Genomic DNA, 17632 nt, shown 5'->3' with positions numbered 1-17632 from the left:
GTCTCTGCTGTTTTGTACATCAGGTCATATCCTGAATGGGAGTGTTAGAATCCACTGAGAAAAGCCTCAGATGTGTAGAATTACTCCACAATGGGTTATTGGGCTCCTTGGAAGAGAAGTCTTCATTGTAATGTTATGCCCTCTCTGGAGCCATACTTGACATTTCCAAGAGAGCAGCACCCAGTACTCCAGGCTCTTCTTGTGGAAGAGTGGTGGGCTACCAGAGGTTGAAACTCAAATACTCGATGTGGTTGAAAGGTGCGAAATGTGGTAATCCACAGATAGTTCCCAAAAGTACTTAGCATTTTTTGCAGTTAATGGTGAGAGCACCTATTCAACAGGGGATTACCATGAAATGCTCGAATGGAGAAATTACCAATTTTCTTTTTTAATAATGCAGTGGGAGACCCCCACTCCTCATCTCCCCCTATCTTAACTATTACCCTTACCCCACCCCACCCCAATATTTTAGTAAAGTGTCCCCAAATTTCAAAAGAAAACGATAAAAAAAAATCGGTCATTTCTCCATTCGTTTTTTAAAAATTCGATCATTTCTACAGATGACTTCAACTGGCAGCCACAGGTTTCCTATTCTAACAAGTCACTTTATTGCACTAAACCCGATTAAAAGCAAGTCTTCTCCTCTACCATTGCCTCATTCGAAAGCCTCACAGTCATGCAAGCTCCCTGCTTCGAAACATTCTCATTACTGGAGTCTAAAATGTGCTTTAGTTACTATTCAACAAGTCAGTATTAGTACATTCCCACATCCAGCTAGACTCTCTGATCCTAAGAAAGACAGTTCTCTATCTAAACAGCAAGCGCACTGCTCCAGTTAATAAACTGTTCCTATCTCCATTCTTTCAGCATGGCTCCAGTATATAAGCTGTTTCTATTTCCATTCTTTCTGCACCGCTCCAGTAAATAAGCTGTTCCTATTTCCATTCTTTCAGATTCAATACAGTGTTTGAAATGCCCAGAAGACCATTGGCCCAATCAACATCAAGACAAGTGTGTACCAAAGGAAGTTGAGTTTCTCGGCTTCTCCGAACCCATGGGTGTGCTATTAGCCAGTGTGGCAGTCACAGGTTCGCTGTTGCCCGTCACCATCGTATGTATCTTCATAAAGCACCAGGAAACCCCGATTGTGAAAGCCAACAACCGGGCTCTCAGCTACCTCCTCCTGCTGGCTCTCACGGTCTGCTACCTCTGCCCGCTCATCTTCATTGGACGGCCAACTATCTGGACCTGCATGCTGCGCCAAGCAGCTTTCGGAATTATGTTTACCTTCAGCCTCTCATGCATGTTGGCTAAAACCATTGTGGTGGTCTTGGCATTTAATGCCACAAAGCCCAATAGCCAATTAAAGAGCTGCGTTGGCCCCACACTGCCCAACAGTGTGGTCCTTATCTGCACTTTTCTTCAAGTCATCCTCTGTGCATCTTGGCTGGTCACATCCCCACCATTTCCAGAAAAGAATGTGGCATCTCAGCTGGGGAAGATAATCATCGAGTGCAACGAAGGGTCCGCCAAGGCCTTCTGGTGCATGTTGGGATACATGTGCTTCCTCGCCGGGGTCAGCTTTGTGCTTGCTTTCTTAGCTCGGACGCTGCCAGACAGCTTCAATGAAGCCAAACACATTACCTTCAGTATGTTACTGTGTGGAAGTGTTTGGGTCTCTTTTATTCCAGCCTATGTAAGCACGCGTGGGAAGCACATGGTTGCAGTGGAGATATTTGCTATTTTGGCATCCAGTACTGGCCTGGTCATGTGTATGTTTGTTCCCAAATGTTACATCATTCTATTGAGACCAGATATGAACACCAAGGAGTACCTCCTGGGGAGTAAAACCATAAAGAGGTAATGAAACACGAAATGTAACACTTACAGACTGTAGGACATAAGCCCCAAATTCTCTCCTGTTTGGTATCAGGTTGGTTGGTAAGGGCAGATTTAGACCCCCACCTTCTCAATGGATGCTCCACAATTATCGGCTGTAAAAAGGTTTAAAATTCAATGAGGACAACACTATTATTGGTCTGGTTTCCTATTGTAAGACGTTAAGAGGGTGCAGGAAAAGGGAAGCTGGCTGCTAACATCACGAAATCCCACATATATGATCTGCAACAACATTGACACTTTCCTCCTGCCTGTCTTCCCCTGGTGGTAACCACGTGACGGTGAGCCATCTGCAGTGTACCACTGCAAGGAGAGATGCAGGGACCTCTGCCACTAGGTGCATCAGTGCAAAAATATAGATGGCCAGCTGAAACTCACTGTACAACTTCAACACGGCCTTATCTTGGCCGATTGGGAACCTCTTTCTGTCCAGGCAATGGAATCCATTGTGTTTGCTTTATTTCTAACACACATGTTACTCAGAAGAGAGGGGGGATATAGAGGGTTGGGGGCTTCATAAACAGAGCAGTTTTATCAGCAATATGTTCGAATTTTGTGCTCGGCGTAAAATACATGATGTGCCTATGTTACCGTATTGTTTCTTTATTACACTGGACTCTGTCGATTAAAGGAAGGTTTTAAACATAGATGGAAGATGCAGAAGGTTCTTCTCCAGAAGCAATCAAAATAGTGCTTTATCATAGAAATAAGTGCTCACGTGGCTTTGGACCTGGTGCCAAACCTGCAGCAGAATTCTCTGGTCAGTGCAGAAGGGAAATTTGTTTCTGAGAAGACACAAATAGAGACTAGAATGTCCGGCACATGTTGGTCTTGTTGATGGATCCATGTCCAAGTGCCGAACCATGCAATCAGTCTGTAACGTTTAGCGCATGCAACAGAGACGGAGCTGGGATGCGCGGCATGCTTGCAGCAAACCAACGGGGAACTCCTGGCTGTCATTGGCCCATCGATTTCAGTGGATGGCACCTACTTATTTGCAGAAAACAAGGAGGGGTCCTGGGAGTCCCTCTGCCGGACATTACCTACTTATTTGTAGGCAAAAGAAACATTTTGCAATGCTCAGAAATCAGGCGATTCTGTGTGGGTCAAAATTGCAATGAGTGGCTGCAGCAGAGTTCCTGCACCGATGCAGGAACCATGAGAGTATCTCCCACGTGTGGTCCTCCCGTTGGATTCACGTTTTGATTCAGGACCTCGAATGGTCCTGGAAATTGGAATGAGGGGGTGCAGAAGACAATGCATGAAATCAAGCTGTGTGAAGATTTCCTCTGCATTCAGCATGCGCCTTAGACGTTACTCGCATGAATCAGATTGCTCTGTCTACGGTTCTGTTCTCAGAGACAGGAAAGAAATTCAGCCAACGTCATCATCTGACCATTCACCTCAACTTGTTTTTTTCATTATGGAAATTATCTCTTGCCACATTTGCAGCTGCAGGAGCATTCCGAATTTTAAGAAATTGGATGGGTGCCACATTTTTTAAACATTGAATTTTACTGCTTCTATGGCACTTTAGGCATGGGCATTATTAAACCTTCCTCTGATAAGCATGTTGCATACGATGGCTTTAGATGCCACCGGCCATTGGCAGAGGAGAAATGATCGTTTTACCTGACACACCGGAAGGAAGCAAAACTTTAAAGTAGTATAAGTGTGTGCAGTCAGGAAAAGATCTGTTTAAAGTGTCTTTACTTGGCATGATGGCTTCCTTTCCTTTGACAGAAATTTAAGCAGTTCTAGGCACTTAAGTTAAAAGTGACCTTTGAACTCATTGCGCTTTTCTCTTGTCTCAAATTTCCATTTCATCTAAAAATAGAAGCACATTTTTTGCTCCAAAATCTCCAGAAATGAGGCGAATCACCACAGCAGATCACCACGTGAGGTGATGTCTGTTTTTTCGCCACAAGGTATCTTGCTATATTTCATTGGGGGTAATCGATCCTGCACATGCATGCCCTGTCCACAACAGACGTGGACTCCCACATTTCAAGCACATACGCATTCATGTGCATGTCATAGCCAGAGCATTAGTGCACCAGATGAAAGAACACTCGCCCATAGAAGAGAGCAGCCATGAGCGCTGGGTTTGAACCCCATCCTTGATGCTCTCTCTATAGCCATTTTACTGTATGTTTCATAATTCAGCCACATGCTGAGAGGTATAAGAGAAAATGATAGGGCGGCGTGATGCATGAATTTTGAGTAACAAAGTAAAAGGCCTCCTAAATGACCTCCGTGAACAAGGGCAACTAAATGAAACCCAATTCAATGAATATGTGTACTCTTTTTATGACTGCTGTGTAAAGTACCTAGAAGAATGGGGCGCTCACTTCACAGAACTGAACACTTTTTCCTGGGTCCTCCTAAACAGTGTCCCTGTTTGGGGAGATGTAGAGGGCTCCCTACAATTTGTGCAGTCTACGTCAGGAAGGCTCAAACTCGATGACACAGAGCTTTTTGATGAGCTGAGCTGTGTGCGTAATTACACAGCTTGCAGGCTGGCCCAGTGGAGCGAGCAGAAAAAGTCTGCAGATGAACGGTGGGTGGAGGTTTTCACCTATTTTTCACAGCAGAACATAACAATGAAAAACTTGATCATGATGGTCCAGTTTGTCTTGTGCTTGCCCGGCACAAATGCGCCAGTGGAAAGAATCTTTTCAATTGTTAACAATACATGGACAGATGAACGAAACCGAACAGACATTGAGACTTTGAAATCCATATTGGTTACTAGGGTTAATTTCAGCCTGAGCTGCTCTGAATTCCATAGCAGGCTACAGAAAGACAAATTGGTGCTACAAAGAATTAATTAATCAGCAAAATACTCGGAATAGTAGTAAAACATGTACAGCAATTCTCTCTTGCTTTTTATCTTCACTGTTTTCAATCTTCACTGTTTGCATTCTTTGCAATAAAGGTCTAGTTCTTTTCATCACCAAAAACCTTTTCGGGTGAAATAATTCCACAATAAAGTTTGCCATACGCATGTGGGGTGCATTCCTTTTGTGCCATTCTATGATGCAAGGGGGGCCAACAGTCCTTCATAAAGTGTGTACAATTGTGAAAATGCTTGCTTTAATCTCACAGCGAAATATTGTTGGGTTGACAATAACCCCAGTCCACTGCAGTGCTCTACCTGTACAGGTGGATCCCCAAGAATTCAATCTAAAACAGAAAACAGTGCCACATAGTGGTTTCACAGGTATGTCTACATTAATCCAGCATATGATCTGCTGTGGCTGCCCCGAAACGTCACTGTCACAAGTGCTATGTTTGTAGTCCCTCTTTTGTCTTTATCACTGCTACGATATGTAGTCCTACTTTGGTGTCAGTGAGCTGCGGAATTGTAGTCCTACTTCTATGTCGGTGGCCTGTCCTGTCCTGGGTTTTTATTTTGAAAATCTGGTCACCCTACTAATAAGGCAGCTCTGCATGAACTCTCAGAGTGTTTTAACCCCTACCTTTTCTAAAAGCGATCAATACACTGTGGTTAATCACCATTTGCCATTGAAAATTGCAATGAAATAAATCGATCACATTGCCATCTGTATAACTGCTTTAGTTATCAGGTGTACGGTACCAATGAGAGATAAAATGTCAAATAAATAGTTTTAGAGATGCTATATATAATTAGGCACCTCGCAGATGGTGCATATGTATTTCATTGTATTTCTTTAAAGTCTCTGCACATTTGATAAGGTTAACATTGTGCCTTGTAGTTTTTGATCTACAAATTACTGGATTTTAGTGTTACCCAGAACTTTCTCTATAAAATATAGGTCGGACTTCACAATCGTTGCCCATGCAGCAGAAAGGTCTTTTAGATTGCAAGTCACATCTGTTCCGCATCAAAGAGACGCAACTGAGCTAAGGGGGGAGAACAGTTTGTTTTCCAATCCGCCTCACAAACCTGGCTACATAAGCATCTACGATCACTGACATAAAGGCCAACTTCCAGACGCACGTCAGGGGCCTGAGACCTTTGACGCTGACAGATGTGTTGGTCTACAACTCCTATTAGCCCTCCCCAGTACACCCAATGGAAAGGGATCATTGGAGTACTAGTCTAAAACATCAGGAAAGCCACAGGTTATGGACACCTCTCATCAGGGCTGTCTAAGGGTCAAGGGCAGGGTAGTCATTTAGGGGTCACCAGGGGTCGCAACTGCGACCTCTGCGGTCTCCCTTGCGACCTCTGTGGTCTCCCTTGTGAATTTGCTTTTTTTTTTGTAATGCAAGCTCCTGGGCTGTGGCCAGTGCCATGTGGCTCTTTACTTCTGGATTGGCTGGCTTTCTTGTTCAGGCCCCTTAAAAAAATAAGAAAAATAAGAACAGGAGTGCCACAAGTCTAACACTTTCAGCACTGACCCTAAATAAGAAAGAATAGGAATACCAAATAATGTGTCTTTCTGGAATTCTATACAATAATTGCTAGACTCATTAAAGGTTTATTTCAGGCACACTTCAGGGGGTGAGTCACTGATTTAGTGTGTTCTTAAACGCCTGAACTCAGTCTTTCATCCTTCTGAGGCCGATAAATGAGTACCAACACAGGTTGGGTGATATTGGTTGTATATTTTTTCTAAATAAAGCGCTTAAGCGAAAGTGCTATATAATTACACATCATTATCATTTGGTCATGGACGTCTGCTTGCATTCACAGTAATTTGGTAATATGGGCCTGATTTTAACGATACATATGACGATAATGTACAATGCTATGTCATGCCATTTCCTGTTTTGTCAACGGGTGAAAGATTGTGTTCCATCGCTTCCCGTGATATCACTTTGGGGTGGAGTCAAATGACATCACTTCCTGTGATGTCATCAGGGGTCAAGGGTCATGTGATGTCATGACCGCCTACCCCTGACATTTTGGTGAAATGACGTCCCTGGTCAAGGGTGTGCCAGAGTCACTCATGGTAACTGCTTTTGGGACTCCAATAGCCCTCTACAGGGGAAAGTAAAGGGAAAGTCAGTGTTACTCATGGTAACCGCTTTTGGGAATCGAATAGCCCTCTGCAGGAGTAAGTCATGGGTAAGTCATTGTTACTCATGGTAACTGCTTTTGGGAATTGAAAAGTCACTGGTAAGTTAAAGTTACTTGCAGTTACTTGTTGGTGTCTCATTTTAGGGGACTTCCCAAGACCATGATAAAGATCTCAAAGGCTGCTGTTGTTTTTATCCTCCAGTTTCCAATGTGCTTGTTATCGCCAACATTTCACAGGATCTGAACCCAGGATTAGTGAAAAACCCAGATAGGCTCTTTATAAATACCCAATAAATACATCCGTCTGAGTGTGATAAGAACATTATTTATCTACTGGAAAGTTTTTTGTGCATTTACTTTTTTTGTCATTTGGTGCAGCAGGTTTTGATAAATTCAACAGAACAAACACATTGGGAATCATTATGCCAGAGCCATTTTTTTCCGGCGCCCAGGAATGGGCAATTATTGGGGCATTACAGCCCCGGCGGACCAGGTAATTGCCATTCCTGGGCGCCGGAAAATATTAGTCCCCTTTCCCATTTGAGCCCCATTGGACACAATGGGAATAGGGAGGTTGGATGCACAGTCACCATTTGTAAATGGTGCCGGTGCATCCGGCATGGTTTGCGAGTGGGTGCTGCACCCGCTCGCAGACTCGTAGTTTGCCGGTCCGCTATCAACAGTGCCAGTAGCTTACCGGCACCGTTGTTACCGGACCGGCAATCTTATAATGAAGCCCATTGACATGTTATCTCATGTCTGCTCGTATGGGTGGTGTGGCTCAAAAAACATTCTTCAAAATAAATACATGGATTGATTGACAGGAGTTATAAAATGCCATATAAAGACCAAACAGCGCATGTATGAGAAAAACATTTCACAATTGGTGGTAATAAAGAGAGTCAATACAGATTTAGACTGTCCACCCAACACAACACATGGGCAAAAGTCCCAAGACAAGAACGACGACAACACCTACCACAGGACCCAGCACACGACCAAAACAAGGCCTTACAGAAGACCCAAGATATGACATAGCATAGGACCAAACGCAAAACCCAGCACAACATCCAACACAAGCAACACCATATGACCCAACAGACGACCCAAGAGGAGAACAAACACTTCATATAAAAACAAAGCCTATGACACAACCCACCACAAAGCTTGCACGGGAGCCAACACAAGACCGGGCATAGGACCCCACATAAGATTCGGAACATCTTAAGGCACAAGAGCCAGCAAAGACTAGGCACCCGGCCTAAAATAAGGCTCAGCACATGGCCCAATACAAGAACTAGCACAAGATCCAACACAAAATGTCACAAGGTCCAAGCTAACATCTAGCTCCGAACTCACAAGGAAACCCAACAGAAGGCCCCAAAAGAATGCCAATTGCAAGATCCAGCACCACACTTATCACTGGAACCAACACAAGACCCAGCAGATAACTCAATACAAGACCTAACACAAGATCCAACACAAAAACCTATACAAGACAAGACACAGGAGCCAATGCAAGACCCAACACAAGACCAAAAGCAAGAATAAGCACAAGACCAACCATAAGACATGGCACAGACTCCCGCGGAAATGGGTGCAGAACCCAACCCAAAACCTGGTACACAACCCAACATAAGACCCAAAACAGGATCCAGCATGAGAATCAATACAAGAGCTTTTGCATGACCCAAGACCAGATCCAAAACCAGGACCAGCACAGGACCCAACACAAGATTTGAAACAGGAATCAACTGAAGACCAATTACAGTACCTAACAAAAGATCCTGTACACAACCATGCAGAAGATGCAACATAGACCAGGTACAAGATCCATCACAAGGCCTTGCCGATGGCCCATAACAACACAACAGCACAGGATCCTACACAAGACACAACAAAAACAACATTACAGGGTCCAAAAAAGGACCTGACACACGACACAGCACATGATCCAAAACAAGATCCAAGACAACACAGTGTAAAGGAACCAACACAAAAATCAGCTCAGTATCCAAAACAAGAACAATGCATGAACGAAATACAAGACCCGCAATAAGATCCAAAACAAGGCCGAAAACAAGGCCCAGCACAACATTGAAAATATGACACAGGACCTAACTCAAAAGCTGGCACAGCACACAGCCAAACCAACGATCCTTATTAAGATCAGGCATAAGACCCAAAAAGTAAGAGGCACAAAGCCTGACACGCGACCTGTTGGAATGCCCAACACTAGACTCAACAAAAGACTAGGCACAGGGTCCGCCACAATATGTGCCACAAAATCAAACATAAGACACAGCGCATGACTAAGAACATGCCCCAACATTAAGCTCAATGCAAGACCCTTCCGGAGACCCCACATAAGACCTGTCACAAGATCCAACACAAAAGCTGGCACAACACCCAACAAAAGACCTGGCATACAACAATACAATAGACACAGCAAAAGGGGTGAAAGAAAATCCCACACAAGACCAAAGACAAGCCAGAACACAAGACCTGGTCCAATGCACAATACAACATTCAATGCAAGCTTCCCACATCATCAGAAAGAAAACAAATCCAAGATGTGAGGAGCCTGATGATCACCGGAGTGACTCATGTACCTAAATGTTAAGGTACACAATCTACCCTGGCTGTGTCTAGTCTCCCTGATTGATGAAGTCATTTAACCATATCTGAAGCCTCACTGTATTCTGTATAGAAAGCCTGTCAGCTGAACATATGTAAAATCCAGTGTTTAGTCATGCAACCGATCACTGGTCCTACATGAGAGAGTATGTGATACAGATTTTGTCATATATGGTCAATCCTCTGCCAGCTGGGTAGTATGAAGGCTCCAACGGCCATGACCAGATGAGAACAGCTTGATTCAAGTTTGAATGTGCACCACTGATTGGCGGGAACTGAGAGCTTTGAGTGAATACAACCATGAATGAGACTCTAACCCCAATTCCATACAAAGTGAAGGATCAGCTTTGCTATCTTGTAGACATCCCGATGAGAATCCGAGATCAAAAATAACAAGTTGACTGAAAGGCTAGATAGGACGAAGTTAAGGTGTGACTATAACCTTCCAAGACCCTTCTCTGCCTGAGACCATCAGGGACTGGTCTGATGAAATGCAACTCCTACCAGAAGAAGTACAAGAGGTGGGCAAAACCTTGCATGTGACATGTTGACATTTGTAATCGCAACTTGTCTCAAAGATACTGAAATCAAAAAGTTCAAACAAATAAAGGTAGAAAGTGTACCTCCTGCACTCAAGTTAGCATCGGCCAGCGGCGGGCTATTGGTAACCCTTTATTCTCTGTACTTGTGGTTGTTGCTGTGAAAGTTCCCTGCAATGCAAATGCAGTGAACGTGATCTCTAAGTGGAAAGACAGGAGATGGGCCACACTCACATGCAAGTGCCTGGTTCCCTTACTATGATCAGGGACAGGGCCCAAGGAACTCAGTGCTGCCTTCTGCTACATGTGTGAGTACAGCGCCTCCCCTGAACTGCATGTGTGGCATGTTCTGGGAGTCCCCCACCTGCAAAGACAGATGAAAGAACTCTCTGTACACAGATATCAAGTCATGCAATTAAGGTCAGAAACACATGAATAAACAGTTCCTCTCGCAAGTGTATTTAAACACCTCCCACAGAGAAGGCTTAGAATAAATAAATATATAAATAACAGTCCCGCTACGGAGTAATAACTTGTTAAATAAATATAACACATGTCTGAAAATAGTAGTTAGTTATTAAATATCCCATTTTGTTTTAAATGATCAATACATTATCGGACAGAGACCACTAGGAGTTTACGTCTTAATTAAAGTTCATATTCCTTTACAATCTGATTTTTATAAACCTATATAACTTTAATGTCTCTCAGCAAAGTCCTCCACTGCAGTCTGCTATCATACCCAGTTCTTTTTCCCTTTATTATAGACTTTTATTGCGGCTTCCTTATTCTGTGCTCATCAGTGCTTATGAAGATTGATAAATTGACCTTGGTCTAAAAAGATACTAGTAAACAAGTGTAGCTGCATCTAACCAAATACAAATAACACAACATTTTCCAAAATCCCAAAAATAAATTGCCAAAAATAGTTCAATCAAAAGCAGGCTTACGAGTCTAGACCCACCACCTGCGGCTGGATGCTGTGATGGCTTGCAGGAGATGCTGCAGCTGGATGCATGGTGGTCACGTGTCTTGAGCCGGCAGAAGATCAGGCGCTACTGAGTTCAACGCAACAGGTTTACCTGCTTAATGCATACACAGTTACATGCACACAAAAAGCATTGAAGAGCTGTAGCCGATGACTGCCCTTGCATTGTTTTAGGGGCCTGATGACACAGTGGCTCCCAGATACCAGGGAGGATGAAGTCCCTTGAATAAATTGTACGAAAAATGCTCTGTGTTGTAAACGGGAGGGCTGGAGCTAACATCATCCATCGTTGTCTCTTTCGTGTCTTGCTGAGAATGCTTAACAGCTTAATAAAATGTCTGGAAGACCTGGAACAGCTTCCATGGTGCACTGTATCCTGACCCCTGCCCTTTGAATACTTTGAAACCTGGATATCCCTGGATTGCATGAATTCTTCCTGTTATCATCTCATGAAGTTCTTTAGTTTGTGTTCACTGTCTTGACTGTCCCTTCACTCCATATTCATTCATGGGGACCACTCTAACCCCACCATGCTAAGCGTTCCTTTTGGTGTTATGCCACAAATTAGCTGAAGAAGTCATACAATCCAAAGACATACAAGTTTCCCATGATTGGCATGAACAATATTGAATTAAGGACACCCAATTGGAGTATACACCCATCAATCGCTATGAAAAATCGAAGCAAGAAATAATGAACGAGTAATAGAAGCCATCACTTACAATTGAGACAGCCTTGAAAAAGCTCAGTGGGCGAAACACGTGTGGGCAAAAGTAAAAATGGGTGAATTGTTTGGACAATAATGTGCAAATATGGATGTTTCATATTGACATTCATGATTTTATTTGATCAAAAAGTGAAGATTTGATGTGCTTGTATTATTGATATGATATGATAACGAATTTGTAATGTGCCTATACACAAGTGTTTCAAGGCGCAACGAGGGAAGGAAGGGGGAACAGAGGGAGGACAGAGACAACAATCTTACTAGGACAAGTGACAATGAGATTGCGCAAGTGCAGGGTAGGGGAGGGGAAAGAGCCATGGGCAAGGGGAGGGGGCAGTGGTGTACATGGTATCAAAAGAATAACAAGCAGTGCTGCCAGCGGGTGGCAGGTGCAAGGGTAAGTGCAGACAGCAGGTGTCCAAAAGTGCAGGTAGGGGGTCTGTAGGGTTGCAGATACAGACCCAAGTGAAAGGGATGCCAGGAGCCAGTGCAGGGCTGCAACTGGGTGGGCAGGAGCCTGGGCCCGAATTCAGACGGTAGCCAGGTGAAAGGTTTTGGGAGTTTTTGCCGCTCACGATCCTTCAGAGCTTGTTCGAGTGGTCGAAGTGTATGAAAAGAAGTAGTGGAACTATGTTCACTACTGGCCTGTCCCCGCCCCACAAACTCCATCACCACACCTCCTCCCATGCACCATACATACCCCTAAATAAATGCACCTGCTGTTTGTTTATTTATTTATTTATTGGACATTTTTATTGCGCCTATACACAAGTGTTTCGAGGCACCACAAGACAAGTTGGAGCCGGGGGGTGACATAGGAAAGAAAGTGGACAACAAATCGGTCATGTTGACCTTGTGACAATCCTACCATGCAAGTGCACGACAAGATGGTAATTGCAGCGGGGGGACAGGGTTGAGGTGCCCAAAGGAAGGGGGTGAGCAAGTGCTGGGGGGGCAAGACCACAAGTGCCAGGGGAAAGAGAGGGGGAAGGGAGGATGAGTGCGGTGGACAGGGTAGACCAGGTTAGGTCAGAGGGAATGTTAGCACAGGAGGGGTAGAGGGAAAGAAGAGGAGAAAAGGAAAGGCTGGAGAAAGTTCCGGAACTAAGATTCGGCTCAAGTCTGAGGGGAGCAGAGAGGCTGTTCTAGACGGAGGAACCAACCGAGGAAAGGGATCCACCTCCCACTCTCTGCTTGGAGAAACGTTTGGCCTGCAGAGAGTTAGAGCCAGAGGACCGAGGGACTCTAGCAGAGAGGTATTTGGGGAGGCAAAGCTGGATGTAGACAGGTCCCAGGCCCCAGACAGCCTTGTGGGTGATGCAAAGGGTCTTTAAGTTGATCCTTGTGGGCACAAGGAGCCAGTGGAGAGTTTTTAGGGCTCGAACGATGCAGTCCCTGGGCTTGAGGCCAAGGATAAGTCTTGCAGTCCTATTCTAATATAGTTGAAGGGGGTGAAGGGAGGAAAGAGGCAGATTGAGGAAGAGGCTGTTGCAGTAGTCCAGTCTAGAGAAAACTAAGGAGAGAAAAGGACGCATTTGCACTTGGGATGATCTGTTTAAAAGGACGGAGGTCAGCCATGCCACTGCCAGGTCCGCAATACCTAGGGTATCATGGAGATGACTAATGAGGATGGAGTGGTTGACTGTGTCAAGGGCAGAAGAAAGAACAAGGAGGAACAGAGCAGAGGGAGTGTTTGTGTCCAGGTTAGAGAGCAGGTCTTCACCAGTGTTCAGGAGAGCATTTTCCGTGCCTCTGGATGCCCTGAAACTGGACTGGTGGTCATGGAAGCAACCAGCCATTTCAGTGTGTTGTGTCAGTTGGGGATAACCAGCTTCTCCATGAGTTTGCCCAAAAAAGGGGTGATAGATATAGGGCGATATTTAGTCGGGCAAGAAGAGTCACGAGATGGCTTTTTTAGGAGGGGGTGCAGAAGAGAGTGCTTGAGGGATTGTGGGAAGGAGCCAGTGGCAAAGGAATGGTTGCAGAGGTCAGGCAATGTCAGGGCGATAGAGGCCATGTTGTCCTTGATGGTTCTGGAAGAGCAGGGTAGCCCCTGTTTAGAAGAGACTTTCATAGAGCGGATGACTCCAGAGATATTGTCTGGTGCAACTGGAGAGTATGGGGGCAGAAGGGGCACAAGGGAGGCAAGAAAATGCATGGGAGGAGAGCAGATGACAGTGAGAACAGGATGTCCAGAGTTTTAGAGGAGAAGTGGGGGGCCAGTGCAGGGCAGAGGGCCTGGGAGGGCGGAGGAGACTGCAGTAGGATTAGCAAGTTTCTTGCAGAATTTTAAAAGTGCAGCCGTGTTTTTGGTGTCTCCAGAGATGCAGGCTTGGACATGAGCCCTATTCTTGTAGCAGATGGTGAGATGATATTGCCTTTGGAGTAGGCAGTTTGTCAGAGGATGAGCTTGATGCCTGCCATTTCCATTTTAAGAGCAGGTTTAAGGGAACATTCAGTGCAGTGCACTGAAGTGCAAGTTGCAACTTCTTCCTACAATTTTATTTTGAAACTAAACCATTCCTGAGCGGTTTCTTTCTAAAATAAAAGTATAGGACAAGAAAACACATTTTAAAAAGTAGAGGAGCACTGCTCCCAAATGCTCCCGCCCACTTTCACCACTAGCTTATTCCCGATCAGCAGAGCTCCACCACACTAGGTGGTATCATTTATTTTATTTTCTCTCTTCATCCATCACCCCATGTAGCGGGTGATGCGGCTCAGAATCCCACAACACGCCCTTCCCCTTCTCACAGGGGAGGTGGGTATTGCAAATGGCCACTGTGCATTATTTTTCTATTTTACCCCATGAGGTGCTCCGCAGGAAAGAGTGAGGTGCTGCAGACCCAGAGCAGAGAGGGACGGGCTGTGGAACACTGCAGGCCTAAAGCAGACCCAACCCAGCCTGACAAGACTTCGGTGGGACGGACATCCTCCGACCATCTGCCCCCCTCTGATCTATGGGTAATTTATTAGTTCGTTTATTCTCTGCCCCTTTACATTAATAACATCCTAGGGGTCAATCCGTATCTACAATGTGGTGAAAGGTCAATCTAATTAGCATTAAATTAAATCAAGCTTTAGCAAATCATTATCTTTCCCTTTTTCCTTTGGGTGACATGGTCTTCCAGCTATATGAGAGGACATACTCTAGTTATGGCGTATGCACGTAAGCACGGCTTACATCAGACATGGCTGCCCTCATAGACGCTTTATGGATTCACAAGAACGTCACTACATGATGACGTCTCGCATATACGCGATTACGTCACCTTCTCTCACAAAATAGCAGCCCGCAAAGGAACACAGTATGTCACTCTCAAGCTGAATAGCAGCAGGAATGCATCTCATCCAACCTAACAATAATATAAATAAAGCCTTTGGACATTTAGTCACAGAGCAACACTTCATATGCCTATTTCTCAATATCATTTGAGAGCCCTATTACAACACAAGAGGGAGTGAATAAATAAAGGCAATTCATCCTTCTCTTCCCAACAGACTTCGTATTAAATGAATGCTGCATCCAGGACCCAGGACCGGTCCAATGAACTGGAGTTTCTGAGATGGTATCATGGGGGACGTCTTGTAATTGTGGGAGAAGCCCAGTATGTGGAGGGAGTGGCAGGTGATACTGAGATGTTCCTGGGCTTCTTCGGGTTAACGTGCCCCGATCAGCCAATCATCTAGGTTGGGGTAGACTTGGATCTCTCTCGCCCCCTCCTTCCTCCCCCCTCTCATGAGACTCGCTTTCACCAGCTTGGTGCAAACCCTTGGGTGTTGTGGGAGGTCAGCCTGAATGGGAGAACTCGAAACTGATAATGAAGCTGAGCTTTCTGAACTCCTTTCAAAGACACAAGCACTTGCCTTATACATACCCTTCAAATTGTTTCCGTGAAAACAAAATATGAAATTCAGAATTCTTCCCATAGGTCTAGATTTGGGGCCCAAACACCATTGCTGGTTTTACTAACATTAGATCTTGCAAGAGATTAAGCCCATAGCCCTTTCCCTTATAGAATGCCTGCATGGTTTAAACTAGAAGAATTAGCACGCATTAATTGCTTCTTAATATTTTGAAATATGTAACAGACAATTGCCTTTGCGAAAGTATCTGTCAATAGGTGTATATAACAAAATACAGATAATGTGTCAAAGTAATGCCCAGTAAGCCTTTAGAAAAAGGCTAACATGCACACCAATGTTATGATAGCATATTTGAACCAAGTGCCAATTACAACTGCCCAATCTGTTTTCGTTTCTTCTCTCTCTCCTCCTCCCCCTCCCCTGTTATCTCCCTCCTCCTTCTCCTTTCCCGTCCATGCATTTGCACTTCTTTCTCCATTTGCACCGTCTACCAATAGAAGTAGAAGGTTGCTCTAATGTTTTGGAACACATAAACATGTTGATGACAAATGTGCAGCCCTGATGACGACCTTAGTAGGTTGAAACACGTGTTGGCAGTTAGCAGTGTCTTCTTAATTGCTCATTTTCATTTTTACTATTTTGAGGAAATCCCTCTGATTATTGCTCATGCTAGTATTAGTTTTGGACTTTAACTGAGAGACTTATCAGTAACTACAATTTATCCATTCACCTTCATTTTTTATTTGTATTTGACATTTTGAGGAAAATGTATCAAATTGCTGTATGTTTAGAAATTTTGGATGTACAAACAGCATGGGAAAACCCAGTTTTTGTTGATGTAGTTCCAAGTGTTTTTTGAATATCAAATACAGTCTGGGAAACTCCCATTTATGTTGATTTTGTCACAAGAAATAATAATACATTGTTCAACAATAAACAAAGCCACACAGGCAGAAAACTGGAAAGTGAATCTACATTGTAACTTTTTTAGTACACAAATAAAACCCAAGTGGAGAGCGCAGAAAGCAGAGTACAACAACTTTTACCCTATTGCATGAGGGTTTTTTATATTTCTTTCATTCAGGGTACTCAAATTCCAGCTAACGGTATGTGAATCTCTGCATTGAGAGTAAGCCTAGGATGAGTACTAGGTAAGACTATTTCCATTTTTAGTTCGAAATCGGGTTGGATAATGATGACTCGCGCAATCAACCAAGTGACGGCAGCCATTTATAGCGAATATACTAAATCTATAAGAGAAGGGCCTTGAGAACGACCTCTGGGTCGAAACACGTGTCGGCTGACCATATGAGAAATAAATTGAAATATGGAGATCATCTACTTGGAATATCTTAATCCAGTTCAATCTTGAGAACATTTAAGAATCCAAAGGAATACGGTGCGCGAGTCACCATTATCCAACCCAATTGCGCACTATGACCTTTTCAAGGCCTTTATTTGGGTGGGCTTTGTGGAAGGGTGAATGCTGCCTGTCAATCATTTAATGTTAAAAGAGTGGTCATTTAGCGGCCAGGTTTATTTTCTAACCCATTCCCGATATTTCCATTTGTATACTAGAAGCAGACTCTCATCCCTAAAAATAATCATAGTAATTCGGGTACAACTTTCAATTTGTACTATCTATATCCATTCACATAGCAGAAGCCAATGAAGCTGAATACACCTTCTCACTAATTAATTCCACTGCAATGTTATACATAATTTAAAGTGCTGAGTGGCATGGAAAGTGGTATGCTGATTCCTATTACGATTACAATAGCTCATGAATATTTCACACACACAGCACCAATAATTTCTCTTTTTTGTAAATGTATTGTTCCCATTTTTATTTTTTGTCTATATACTTGTATATTGTTCTTTTATGTACTACAATATATGACTGATACCCTATCTTAATGTGTATATGTTTTTTTTAACATATATTGTCTTTCTATGCTATACCC

At 43.9% G+C, this 17632-nt stretch overlaps 1 protein-coding gene across 1 annotated transcript in view; it reads left to right on the top strand.

Moving 5' to 3' along the window:
- The window catches only part of LOC138463764 (extracellular calcium-sensing receptor-like), a 169587-nt gene that overhangs the window by 42706 nt on the left and 109249 nt on the right, over positions 1-17632 (top strand). The window contains exon 6 of the mRNA XM_069607213.1: positions 954-1860. Within this exon, the coding sequence (XP_069463314.1) occupies positions 954-1860 (907 nt within the window). The remainder of the gene's footprint in view (positions 1-953; positions 1861-17632) is intronic.

Source organism: Ambystoma mexicanum, chromosome 1p (genome assembly GCF_040938575.1).
Source record: "Ambystoma mexicanum isolate Mex_15411 chromosome 1p, UKY_AmexF1_1, whole genome shotgun sequence".
Classification (NCBI taxonomy): domain Eukaryota; kingdom Metazoa; phylum Chordata; class Amphibia; order Caudata; family Ambystomatidae; genus Ambystoma; species Ambystoma mexicanum.
Note: the sequence above shows the minus strand (reverse complement) of the source record. Positions and strands in the feature narration are given on the sequence as shown.